The 14,360-nt window shown below is 37.9% G+C and overlaps 1 protein-coding gene across 1 annotated transcript in view; it reads right to left on the reverse strand.

Annotated features, from left to right (window-relative positions):
* Nucleotides 1–14,360, reverse strand: part of NOL10 (nucleolar protein 10) — a 74,006-nt gene that overhangs the window by 52,897 nt on the left and 6,749 nt on the right. Inside the window, exons 4-12 of the mRNA XM_006910232.3 lie at nucleotides 13,915–13,992; nucleotides 12,543–12,580; nucleotides 11,522–11,658; nucleotides 10,763–10,828; nucleotides 9,412–9,472; nucleotides 6,442–6,527; nucleotides 4,059–4,137; nucleotides 2,692–2,841; nucleotides 365–431 (exon numbers count right to left, since the gene is read on the reverse strand). Of these exons, the coding sequence (XP_006910294.1) occupies nucleotides 365–431; nucleotides 2,692–2,841; nucleotides 4,059–4,137; nucleotides 6,442–6,527; nucleotides 9,412–9,472; nucleotides 10,763–10,828; nucleotides 11,522–11,658; nucleotides 12,543–12,580; nucleotides 13,915–13,992 (762 nt within the window). The remainder of the gene's footprint in view (nucleotides 1–364; nucleotides 432–2,691; nucleotides 2,842–4,058; nucleotides 4,138–6,441; nucleotides 6,528–9,411; nucleotides 9,473–10,762; nucleotides 10,829–11,521; nucleotides 11,659–12,542; nucleotides 12,581–13,914; nucleotides 13,993–14,360) is intronic.

Here is a 14,360-nt window from a genome sequence, read left to right on the forward strand (position 1 = left end):
AATACACCAACAGCCATGGCTTCACGAGCCTGTGTACCATCGGGCAACCCTGGCCTTCTCCGAAGCCCTGGCCTCAAGTTCCACACACTGTTACTAAACACACAGAAGAGCTAACGAGCACATGAACACAGCATCTCACCTGACACCTGACTATATGCTGTTACTGGTTTCTACAAAGAGCTAGGCTGGCTGAGGACTGTCACCGAGGGGGCCACGTTCTGAATCATCCATGCACTTCCTGCTCTTGATTCTCCAAGTAAATACAATATCCTGTCCAAGCCAAACTCTGTCCTAAGAAATAAAATGAGTTTAAAACCCAGTAAAGCATCGTCTCACTGCATGACCGTGGCTATGAACTGCATACCTGAGTTGGGATAGAGGCAGACGTCATTAATGTCATGTTCTGGCTCCAAGGAAGTAAAGATTTTCCCCTAAAAGAGTAAACAAAAAGGAATTATTAAAATAAAGGAAGACGGCTTTTGGCAATGCCACATAATGAAAACATACTGGAGACATAACCACATACTGGTATGGTATGTAAAGAAATAAAATCGCTGAATTAACATCACAGATTTTAAGTTTAAAAACTCTTAGAGAAAAATTGATAAACTCATTTTATCAATTTATCAAATGCTCTCATTTTAGAGACAAAGAAACTGAGGCCAAGAAAGGAAAGCTGACTTAACCAAGAAAATAAACACAAAGTTTTAAAGATAATATCTACACGGCAGGACAGGGTAAAGTTTAAAATAAAGTTGTACGCCAACTTAAAAAATATTTCTCTAATCTGAAAAACATACCCCAGTTAAACTTGCACTCAAAGCAACTAAAAGAGAGATGGCTGACATGGTAAAATGATGACGATCCCTGCCATACTTCTATCTCAAGGTTTTGAGGGGGATCAAATAAGAAAATGGGTATAAAGTAACTTACAAAGCGAAATCTCATTCGTACATCAAGTGTTAGTGATGTAGTTAACCCTAAAACGTGTATTTTACGTGTGAGGGGAAGTGTACTCCTTTTTAGAAAACCGAGAAGAAAAGCGAGAGAGGAGAAGATGGGAATGGAAAACGGTGACGAGAAAGATAAACAAGGGAAGAAGTGAGGCGAAACCGAGAAACATGGGTGTGGGTCCCGAGGGCGGACGCAGTCGCGACGCTGCCGACATCAACATGCAGCAGCTGCAGAAGGACTGCTTCGAGAACTGGCGGTGAAACGCCTACAGCTCCCGCATGCAGGAGCTAGGAGCTCACGGTCAGGGATGCCCGTGGCGGTGGCGGGCGGAGGGGGGAGGTAACAGTTAAAGTACAGGAAGGATGGTTATGTTTGGTGGAAAACGGCAGCCCAGTTCTAATCCAAGACAGTGACATTCACACAGCTACCTCCCTTTCTTCTCAAATTCCCACTGAAACCGGAAGGAAAGAGGGAAGAAAAAAGGAAGGGGACAAAGGGAACTACAATTGCATGGAATGAAAAGGAAAAGGTGCCACGGTGAGCGGAAAGCCACATTATGGAAAATCGTGCAGCAGTTAAAGGGCCTGGGAGGTCACAACCAAACCAACGACCGCCGTGACCCTGAGGTAGGATGCGAGTCAGGTCAAGGACAACTTCTACTTTACTTGTATTTTGTGAATTTTTAAAAATAAAACGTCTGCATTTGTAGTATTAAAAATAAATACTGCTTTAAAGCAAATTAGTTTGGGTTCTCAGAAAAGAAGCAGAGAAAATTCCAGCTTAAGACACCATGAATCGTCCTGAGAAAACCCTCGAAACCCTCCCAATACTTTGGGAGTGAACGAAATGAAAATTAAAAAAAGCAATGGTCAGAGCAGCCAGGGACTGACAAGCGGCTGAATCGTGACGGGGCTGCTGGCGGCGCCTCTGGCCTGAGCACAGGCAGCTCTCCGGAGTGAGACCGTCACCTGCCCTCTCGCCGCCAACGCCGAGGCCACTGGACTCACTGTCCCATTCATCTCAAAATGAAAAGAAAAAAAAAGCGACACTTTTTGTCTGAAGGTGCTAACTTTGCAATTAATTAAATGCTAAGAACTCTTTAAAGCAATTGCTAAACTGAATGATTTTCTTCCCATTTAGTTGCTAAACTAATGTTTTACTTCTCCAAAATACTTAGGTTTTAAAGTGAAAAGCAGAAGACAGATTAAACCAGCAATACAGAATTTTGTTACTTTCTAAATCATACCTGGAGCTGAGAGAACATCAAACATTCTTAAGAAAATAGTTTTTAATAAAAACACTATCAAAAATTATTGTCAAGATGTCATTTCTAAAATCGAAGGTGGGGAAACGGTGTGAAATGGGGGTGTGTGGTGACGCTGACGTGGAGAGATGACTGGTGGTCGCTCCGAACTTTTCGAAGGCTGCGGGAGCGTGAGATCTCGGGGGTTTCTTGTGGATCAGGTTTTTCAAATAATGATTTACTCTCTACCTAACTGTCCAGGTAAAGACGCATGCCGGTTCCAGCAAAGCAGGAACACTTCTAAACACGAAGAAAGCAATCTTGACGACTCCATGTAAACATGGATATTATCTATCCCGAAGAAACTGACTTCCAACTAAGCTCCCCAGTGAAGACTTAATCTCTTTCTCAAGAACTCATATTATTCAAAAAAGGCAAGAGAAAGGGAACGTTAGGAAAATATGCAAACAATTTCAACAAAAGAAAATACGTACTGAGTTCTTATTCCACATTTTGATAATTCGTGAGTCTGCAGACAAAATCAAATCTAATGAATCCTGGAAATGAACTGACTTAATGGGCAGCCCATATTGGTGATCCTTTACTAGCAATGGTTTATCAGATCGAAGATCATATAATAAAACCTAAAAGAAAAAAACAAATTATTTCTGTGTAAATAAACAAAATATTTTACATTAAACAGCAACTTTTAGAACTTAGAGGAATGGCTGCCACTTGTTTCGTTACCTTTTTATGAACACAATGAACATCCTTACCCAGGTACAAAGATTCTAAAGTCAGCCAACAAAACTGCTCTAGAAATACCTGTAAATTACCTTAGGGGGCATGGTTTTATGAATTCACCCCCTGAGAATAATGTTTAAGCACAGTACGGTTAAAAACTACTGAGCCAATCTAAAAAAGGAACAGAAAGTCTGTAACAACGTGTGTCATTTGTTTACTCAACAAATATATATACTGAGGGCCTGCCATGTACCAGGTGCTGTCACAGCAAGAGACAGAAACAAGAATGAAAGGCACAGAGACGATGGTTCTGGCAGATTCGAGGCAGACGGTAGCAGCAAAGCTAGGACTGCAGGCAGGTGGGGGTGGGAGGGTGGGTTAGCCCTGTTATTAGAGGCAAGGAACCTGGGGAAGCCAGAGCGTTGTTCCAGGTGACAGATCCTCCCTAGACCATGGTGACAGAGGCGGTGACTCGACCAGGAGCAGGGTCTCAGACTGTTCCAGGGAAGAGCAAACTTACAAGCGTGTAGGCTCTGCCTTGAAGGAAAGAGAAAAGATGGACTTCGGCCTCTGAGGCTATTCCATTCACTCTCCTCAGGCCAGCATTTGTGGGGGCTGCGCCCCTGGCTACCACCGCCCGAGGTTTGGGTAATGGTGCTAAGGGAAACAGGTGCCCGGGGCACACAGGTTTTAAGAATAATCATTAAACATATTTCTTGTCTATGGGAATTCTCAAAGCCTTCAATACATATTCAGATGCACTGTGACTTTCCCACAGCAAGAATGTGGCAGAATTCCAAGCTTCTGTGACCACAGAATTCTCTTCCACACACTCCAGAAAATGATGCTCTACACCAGTCGAGAGGACGCAGGACTTGTGCCCACAGCAGCTCTCCTCAGGAGCGTCCTGGACCAGCCACCCAGGCCAGATAAGAGTTCTTCCAGGTGCTGAGAGCGCACAGCCCTCCGAAGTACTCGCCCCACTCTGGCCCAAACAACGATGCCTCAGTGTCTGTTCCCACGGTAAATACGTGGGTGAGTTTCCCACGACACACACACACTGAAATGCTAACTTAAGTGTGAAGTTTCTGACCTAAACATATTTAATATACATTACCTGCCCTGTGGATGTTCCAACTGCCATGGTCAAGGCACCGTTAAATTTCAACGCAGAGATTGTTGGTAAGCTGTTTATCCTGTAAGGCAAGATACTCGTCTTCCGTATACATATGGCCAACCCTTCCAAATAACAAATTCGTTAAGCTTCACTTCAATTCAAAAGGAGAAACTCGTATTTCTAGCCTTCTGCTTAAAAGGCAACTGTAGCCACACTTCCTTAATCAAAATAAAAAGTTTTATATATAATCTACCTTTAAAAATCTGTAAATAAACTTCTTCAAAAACTGCAAGAAATAATCTCAAAGTAGCTACAAACAACAAAAAAAAGCTTTTGAAAATATAAAACCAATGAAAAAGAATCAGTATGACAATATCTTTTAATTAAGGCAGGATAAGTTATTTATAGAAACATTCCCTTTTCTGCTTAAAAGGAAACAATATTTTACATTTAGGCATGGGCAGACCCATTCCCCTTTTTAAACTCAGCTATGTCAAGGTAAAGTAAAAGACGCGGGTCGAAATGGGGATCCTGGCATCTCCAAAAGTAACAAAGAATGATGAATGGTTATGGCCATGCATCCGGAATCTGCTTCTCATTTGGCAACCAAGACTCTCAGCACAGAAAGCAGCGATCTGTGGTGGAAAGGGTGCTAGACAGCAAGTCGGCAGCGGACGGATGGTCCTGATTTCAAAACTTACTATGTGTCCTCCGACCAGGTCCTAGAGCCCGGGCCATCGACTGCTAGCATCTCTGTGTCTCTTACACTACCTCAGGCCTCAGCCCGCAACTACGATGAAGCATCAGTGTAAAACCCCAAGGCCCTCATGCACATCACCTGCAGTCATTTACTCTTCAAAATGAACTCCCTAATCGATTTTCAGTGCAGTGATATGTTATTTTTCTTCGCTTATTCAAACTCTTTTGTTTCTTAATAAAATTTTTTCATTTTCTTCAGATAGGTACTTAAGTTAATTTCTCAGTATTTTACAATTTTTGTTATAAATAAGAACTGTTTCCATTGTATCTTTCTAAATGGATATTGCTGATAAATATCAAAGCCACTGATTTTGTACATTTACCTTGTAACGAATTTACTTAACTCTCATATTAGTTCCTATAGTTTTCCAATTGATTCTATTGGGTTTCTCGGGCAGATAATCATGTCATCCGCAAAAATGAGAGCCTGTCCTCCTCTTTCCAATATTTAGTTATTTCTTTCTCTTACTGTACTGGCTCTGCCTTCCAGAACTCCACTCTGTCAAATAACAGGTGACACCTTATAATGTTTGTGTAGGAAAAAATTAAGCTAAACCTAAAAAAATAAAATCACCTGAAACTAAATCAGCAAGAGAAACTACTTTTAACATTTTAGTACACATCCAGATTTCTTTCTCTATGACTATATGTACATCTTATTTTTTTTTAATGAAAATGTGATAAAACCCTATAGGCAATTGTATGACTTGCTTTTCCACTTAACAGTATATCCAGAATAACTTTCCTTAGAAATAAGTATGCTTTTGCAACACAACTCTTAATGGCTATGTATGCCATTGGTCGGTATTTCCTCATCTGTAAAATAAATACAATAACAGTACTTACATCAAAGGCTGTTGTTCTGAACATTAAGTAAGCTAATTTATGTAAAAAACTCAGAACACTACCTCGCAAATAGAAAATACTATCTGTTAGCTATTATTTCTACCAAACTGTATTTAATCAATATCCTCAGGATCTTTCTGATTACAGCAAATAACTCCAGGCCGGGGGTCTGACCAGGAGCGTGGGAGTTTGCATGCACGTAAATACACACATAGAAAAACGCCTGAGAACATATGTACCAAAACGGGCAATAGTAACCACTCTAGTGAGCGGGAAGGGCAGGAGGCTTATACCTCTTACCAATTCAGGCTGCCAGAGGTTTTCATCCCCCAAATGTGTACTACTTTTCTAACTGTTTTAAATGTAAGAAGTGGCAAACAGGAATAAGAAAATACCGAAACACTTGCTTCCCTCCACCTGAGAATTCAAGCATCTCTTTTTGCTCGTTAACTGCAGTGGTGGACGCTTGGTTCCATCACTAGAGCCTACAAAACTGGAAATATAAATTCCTACAGTGTATGTGTTTTAATAAAATTCCACAGCAACTAAATAAGCACAGTATTCTGTGTAGTACTTTAGAAAGGAATCCCATCTAGCTTACGTACCTAGTGAGCTTCTACAGGAAAGGATTTTTACACAGAACAATCACAGAAACTACAACCTCAGATGTAAGTCTAAAGAATTTTATCTTGAAGCAACTGATTTTAATTTAAAATAGAAACATCTGTTTATATCAGAAGCTGATGAATATTTAAAGTGCAAATTGACTTCTACTTACTCTGAATCTGCTGTGACGCTGCTTAATGCACAGTCTAAAAGGCCAACTCTACTTCGAGTTCGTGGGTCCCAGCACTCCACTCGACCCTAAGCAAACAAAAAACAGTAATTTTAAATAATGGCTGTTACTAGAAAATTTTTAGACAAACACCAAAAAAAAAAAAAAAGCCTTATTAACACTGATGATCTTCTGGGGAATAAGAATTTAACATTTTACAGTATACTCCTTTTAAATGTTAAGTGTTTCACTATGAGATGAGTTTCTTTTATAATAAAAAAAAAAAGAAGAAGAAAAAATGGTTTAGGAAAAAAGTCCAAAATATGAAGGGTGACTCTTGACTGGACCCTGGTTTGGTTGGTGGGGTGGAGGGGGAACGAGTTGTGACAGACATTTCGGTATAACCAGAAAAATCTAAATAGTTAAATATTATTGTATCGGTGTTAAATATTTAATATGTGAAACTGTATCAATGTTAAATTTCTTAAAGATAACAGTATGATTTAATAGGGGAAGTCCGTGTTTCTAAGAAAAACATTAGAAGTATTTAAGGCTAAAATGTCATGTCTGCAACTTATTTTCAAATGGTTCAAAAAACATGCTATATACACACATTTTTTAAAAAAAAGAAAGCAAATATACAAAATGTATATAAGTGATCAGTGAACTAAGTTTTAAACTTTTCAGAAGGTGTAAATTTTTAAAAAATAAAAATCTGAGGGAAAATAAAACAAAAAAATGAAAAAAACCCCTGCAAACAATGGAGCAATGGCATAATCCATTTAACAGAACACTACACAGTCATTCGAAAGAATGACGTAGATACACATGTACTAGGCATATGTCCACAATCCGTTACATAAAAAAGCAGTTTATTAAAAAACGGGATGATCCCATTGTCTTTTAAAAAAATGTCTGTGCAAAGAAAAACCTCTGCGAGGACACAGAACAAATTACTAACAGTGTTTACCTAAGGAAAAGGTTTGGAGTGGGGCGGAAGAGAACTACACTTCTCACTTTTTACCTTCTGTATTGTTTGATTTTGCAATGATAAAAAACCATAAACACACAAAGATTTTAAAAAACTGTTTACTATATTAACCAACTCAAAAGCAAGACCTCAAATATACTTGGAAGGCTAGATCTCACTAATCACTTCCTATTATTACAAATGTGTCTGTCACAAAGATAAATAAAAGAGATTTCTCATAGGTCATATAAATGGTCAAATATTCCATGTCTTCTTAAAATGAGTTAATAGACTTTACGGACATAAAAAAGAAAAGTCACATTTAAAAATTTAAAAATGGGCACGCAGATAAATTCCAGAATAAATACAAAATGGTTTCACTAACCATATTGATTTTCTGTGACCAAAATGGAATATCGCTATTGCTAAAGCCTACCCTCTAACGTACTTCAAAACACACAAAAAGCGAGTCCTAAGTCTCTGATTTTAACAACATTATGCTAACTGCCACAGAAGAAATCAAAATCCAATGTATCATCCAAATTGATATAAAACTGAATTTTTAAAGTCTGGCCTGCCTCTGGATATCAAATTTCAGACCTCCCAACAACCCAGGCATTTCAGCAGGGCCCGCCTTGAGGCTGGGCAGGGGTCTGAACCCCTCAGTCCTCAGGGCTGGCCTTCGAATAGCTGCTAGAACAGCCTGCTCTAAGACACAGCTGCCCTTCCAGAGCGCATCTCTGGGCACCCAGCCGAGGTTGCTCCGTAAAGACTCTATTTAAAAACCACTTTTTTAAAAAAACTATTTTAAAATTTCACCTTGATAATCTCAAAAAGCATAATTAACAAGAGAATGCTTCACTGGCCTGATTTAGGCATAACAGTATTATAACACAGCAACATAGTTTTATATATTTCCATTAAATCAACATCACGTGTCCCATTTCAAATCTTAATCTCTTAACATAAAGATATTTTGAGTAAAAAGACCTAAATTTCATCCACATGGGATTGGTTTAATAAACTATAGGGCCTTCGAACAATGAAATCCTGTCCACCTGTTTGAAAACATTAGTTCAACATTATACAAGTAATCATAAGTACTAGTGTATACAGATGCACATTTATATGCCATATTATGTTAAAAAAAGCAAGTGGAGAACCATGGTATAATTTCATTTTTGTAAAAATCCTTAAATATATGTTACTAACATATATGCATATCCGCATACACATAGAAAAAACCCGAAAGGATAAACCTGCAAACCATTACAGAGTTACCTCTGGGGTGCAGGATTTGGTGACTCAAAGGTACAGAGGACACATGTTTAATAATACGTTTCTGACATACTTGTCTTTTTTTTTTTCTATGAGTAGTTAACAACACTGTAATTTAAAGTGCAAATCTAGAAAAATAGTTAACAAAGCTGAAGGACACTGATTCGAGGTATAGTAGTTTAAAAGGAAAACGTTGTGTATTTATTGAATGCTACTATCCAGGATGTTCAGATCACCAGCCTACGCGCCTTTACAGCTTACAGTGTTTCCACACAGGTTGTTTCACGTGACTCTCACCAGCACCTCTATGAAGTTGGCGAGGTAAGTGTGTCTCCATTTCACTGACGAGGAAACAGCCACAGGGAAAGTAATTCAGTAACGAGCAGCAGAGAGCTGAGACTCCGACATGCTGCCTCCTGTTAAGAACATGGATGGCTGTCACGCTGCTCCCCAGGAGCTAGGATCCAGCAGTGACTTGCATCAGGCTTCCCATGATTAATGTCGATGCGTGTCACATCAGACACTTTATGGGGCGCGGCTGCAGACACGGAAGAGCTGAGTCCTGTGTGCACCACTACCGACATGCCGCCAAAAAAGCCAACCAGTTTCCTGTTGCTATGTGAGCACTCTGCTCCGATGAACCAAGCAACTGTCTTTAAATAAAACTCCATTCATTATCAACTATAAGACAACTATTTAAAAAGATAAAGTCAACGTATGCTTACCTCTATTGTTCCTGTGGCAAACAAGCCATGCACTGAATTTATGTCACACACATTATTCTCCCTAAACCAGTAAAGCAATGAGGAAGAAAGTATTAGCATCGACTTGAGGGAGAGGGATAATCTAAACTTTCTAAATAAGCAGTCAACCCAATTCTGCAGAGAAAGAAGACATGCAGATTCTCGCTTAACTGTATATGAAAACCACCAAGGCACGAAAGGGTTAACTGCTTGGTATATAGCCACCAGAGTTTCTGTTCCCCAGGGTGACACTCTGTCTGCCAGTGGATGCGACAAGGAAGGACTTCCTTCCGAATTTCTATTCCAGGTTCATTCTACTTCCTCAATATATCTTCTCCCAAGGCAAAAAGAACACAAGCTATAACACTGCCAACGCTAAGGCTTAACCAGGCGAGGCCTCACTTTCTTTTACTGTGATGTTCAGCACAGTGTCCAGTTTACAAGACACTCAATTACAGCTGTTATTATAAACAGGAAATGATGTGGCTAAAAAGCAAATTTTTATTATTCAAAAATGCATCATGAAGTTAACATTTTTAAAAGAAAATAAGAGCATTTCATGCCAATGTGAAAACAAAGACCAAGAATTCGCCTAGTTTTTATCACTACTTCTTCTTTCAACCTTTAAAACCTTTTCAAAGAAATAAGAAAAATGCAACAAGTTCTTCATGTACATGGATGAGAAGTGTTTCACCTTCCACCCCTTACTAGCTGTGTGACCTTGGACGAACTACTTACCCTCTCTGAGTCTCAGCTGCCCTATCTGTAAAATGGAGATAATAATAGTACCTACTGTAAAAACTTGTTATAAGTTTAAAATGAGTCAATATATACATAAAATAATAATGCCTGGCATAGCAAGCGCTTTCACTATTACTGTTGTAATGTTATCACTCAACATTATTATCATTATGACATTCATTCCCAAAGGATTTTTCTTTAAATAAAAGTGTAAACTATAATGTATAATAAAAGGAAAACTTGAAAAAAAAAATTTCTGCTAGCAAAAACATAAAAATTAAAAACTTTTAAATGGTCCAGTTAATTCAAAATTTCTCCACGGGGAAAAAAAAATCACAAAACGAAATCATGAATGAAAATCTAAAGAACACTACAAAAATTAATGAAAAAGTGGACTTTAAAAATTAAAAATTTTAAGAAATCGCCAGGTCTTTTAGAGAATTTTTTAAGAAAAAACCTGAACAATGCTCTTTTTATTAAGTAGCCCAGGGCATCGCTTAAACGCAATGCGGATGACTTGATGACAACTTGAGCGTCTGGCTCCATCTCCTGGCCAAAATAAACACAGCAGCAATCTTTAAAAGATACTCACGCAGCATCAGTTTGTAGAGGATTTAGGTAGCGTCCTTGCTCCAAGTTTAATCTATAAACTTCAGAGCTGCAAAGTAATGCATAAAATTAAAAATCTAGTTCAATTAAAAATAATTCTTAGAAATATATATACATATATCACTCATAAGGCATCACTTCCCTTTGTAAAACTAATATAAAAATGTACTCTGAACCTAAAAAATAATCACCTTATTTGTGACTTTATTCATGTATAAAAGTTAAACCACTCATGTGCCAAGGAATTGGTATTGTCATTCGGTAGACTATTATCTATAAATAACATGGATAGATCAAAAATGTATCTATATGTGTATATGAGAAAAGACTAGAAGGAAATAAAATCAAATGCTAATAAGGGCTTCCTTTGGTGGCATAATTTTTTTTCCTTTAATCTTTTTTTTATTTTCCCAATTTTCTAAAATTGATATGTATTATTTTTACAATCATATAAGAAGGTAGCATTTAAGAATAAAAAGTTTTTAAATGCAGAGTAATGAGGCTAAGAAACTGACTTTGCCACCAGTGTGACCTATTAGGCTACCCCATGGCTCTCTCTGGATTTAGAGCAATGTGCTAATATGAGTCAAGGACGCAAGTCCTAAAAGAACCAGTCGCTATGGAACCACATCCTTTGAGCAAGAGAAAGGCAAGGATCGTATGTCTTATTCTCTTAATTGTTAAGAACAGAAGTTGTGTAGGGAGGTGGAATGAAAAAACAAAGGGCGATTAGACCCAATACCTTGCGCCAACAAAGTACAAGTCACAGGATGGATAATGGTAAGAGAAATCTCTCCCGAACTTCGGTATTCTGGTTTTGTAGTAAAACCCTGACTGTGAATGGAATTCAATGTATCTGTCATTATGTAAGAAGACAATCTGAAAATTAAACAAGAAAATTAGTTTGCCGGGTTTCCAGGTAAAGTGTTTATTAGGTCATCACTGAAACTGGCAAAATAAGAAAAACTCTGATCTTCTTTCTCTCTGTAAACACACACATGTAAATACACACTTTTCCATCACGATTAACAATTGTGATTAAGAATCGAACCTCTCCAGCGCTTACTTACTGCCTTCCTGCATCCCGGATAGTTTTTCGGCAAACCTTACTTCTAACTAAAAGACTTAAAATCAATGCCCTTCATTTATCTGGCACCAACACTTAACAACCTAGAGCTCTGTTCAGTAACCAATGAGTAATTGCCTATTTTACTTAAAAATACATTTTAATCATCTCACACAGGGATTGAAAAACTTGTGTAAACTGAACTTTAATGCATTACGAAGGTATCTTTAAACTCTGCAGATGGTATTTAAAAGCAAATTTATCAACATCTAGATCAAATACATTATAAAATTACATGTCGCAAAACACATGACAAATGGCTACCACAGGCAAAAGGATAAAATGTTCTCCATGGTTTCCAAGACAATATATAAAGACAATATATAAAGCCATCAGCTTAGAAAATTTTCCTTCAAGATGACATCTGACATCACTATACAGATAAAGTTTTATATGTGATATGGAAAATTAATTTTGATATTAGACTGACCAATGGCTCTCAGTTGTTTTAAAAGATACTATGTATGTAGCATATATGTGACAAACTAAAAATATGCTAATAGAAAATGACAGATTTTATTTTACTAACATATATCCACTTTTAATTTAACTATAGGAACACCATAAAAGTTATCATAAAAATAAATTCCATTCATTCATATCTTGAAGCTAGCTAGTACAAACTAATCAAACATACCTTTGAATAGTCATCAGACAAAGTTTCAAAAGTGACAACTGAAAAATAAGAAATAGTAGGAAAAAATACAATTATCAATCCATGTTTTTAATAAAAATGCAAACTTGATGCAAAGATACTAATTCGACACAAAATTATATAAAAATGCTGGGTTTTTCTTCTGGTTTTTTTTTTTTTTTTTTTGCCCCTACATAAAACAAGAACAAAGTTGCCATATTATGTTGCCCCCAAAACACCAAATGGAAAATGAAAACCTTTATAATTTCTTAATACTGGTTAGCTAGATTTCTGCAGAACTGAAACGAATTAAAAATAGATAAATTCACAAAACATAACGATGCCTAAATTTTGCCATGGTTTTTCTGAGACGTTCAAAATAAAAGACATTAAAGAACATTCAAAAATTGCTTTAAAAAGGTAATAGTAATTTTTTACTCATTCATAATATATTTTCTAAACAAAAATAGTGAAAATAGTTGTTATTAGCAGCACATCGAGTTTTTTTTTTAAGGGTGAAGCAACAGGCTACATATCCTATTGCTTTTTCCTCTCGATCTCAAACATGAAGTCCACCTGATAAAAATATCTGAAGGTTCCCATTTCAACCTGCCCTCCATGGTAGGCAGAATTCTGAGAATGATCCCTACTGACCTTCCCTCTTGTATAGTTCCCTCCTCTGGAGAGTGTGGGTGGGGAAACTGTGACTGTGACGAGACACTGCTCCCATAATTATGTCACATTGTATGGCAAAGGGGAGATTTATAATCACATGCGTTTTCTCTGGCTGGCGGAAGGAGAAGTCGGAAGGAGAACAAGGATCCAAAGACCTGTTGCTGCTTTGACGGTGAAGAGGACCTGGTGATAGGGAATATAACAGCCTCTAGAAGCTGAGAGTGGCCCCGGAGATTTATAATCACATGCATTTTCTCGGGCTGGCAGAAGGAGTCGGAAGGAGAACGAGGATCCAAAGACCTGTTGCTGGTTTGAGGGTGAAGGGGACCTGGTGATGGGGAATATAACAGCCTCTAGAAGCTGAGAGTGGCCCCAGGATGACAGCCACCGGAAGTGGGACTGGGGTCCTACAACATTAACAAACTGCATCCTGCAGACAACCTGAACATCTGCAAGCAGATTCTCGCCCAGAGCCTCTCGTGAGTTCTACCTGGCTGACACCTTGATTTCAGCCCTGAGCAAGTACACAGAGCCTGGATGGACTTCACCTATGGAGCTGTGAGCTAATAAATGGATGTGTATGGTAATTTGTTACACAGCAAAGAAAAATAATACATAACCCATTACCGTTTTAACAAGCAGAAAAGCGGCCAAATATAAAAAGCTATTTTCTTGAATTCAAATTTGACTCCTTACTTACCTTCTGAATCTAAACACCTTTCAAACTTCAAGGATAATTGATAGGTGTCATAGCATCGAACCCGAGGTTTATATGTTCCTACAAAAAAATTAATGTGTTGTAAAACCTAAAGAACATTACTTTTCATTGTCAATATCCTGCAGGTACATTGAGTATACTTTTTGTTTGAGGTAGGACTCACTAGAACCATAACAAAGGAGAAGAATCTAGAAGCAGCCCTCCCCAACATCTCAAGGAGAAAATGAACAAGGGATATAAACAAGCAATATATACAAAATGAAATATAAGTAACTAATATACCTCGCATTCTAACGAAGTACATTAAAACAAAATCGTTTTTGTTCATCAGAATGGTACAGATGAAAAGATGGTTAACGCGGTGTCAGGGTGTTAAAAAAAGTACGTTCGTACACTGTTGGCGACCAGTATAAACTGTTACAACGTCT

This window comes from Pteropus alecto, unplaced genomic scaffold (assembly GCF_000325575.1).
Source record: "Pteropus alecto unplaced genomic scaffold, ASM32557v1 scaffold61, whole genome shotgun sequence".
Lineage (NCBI taxonomy): Eukaryota > Metazoa > Chordata > Mammalia > Chiroptera > Pteropodidae > Pteropus > Pteropus alecto.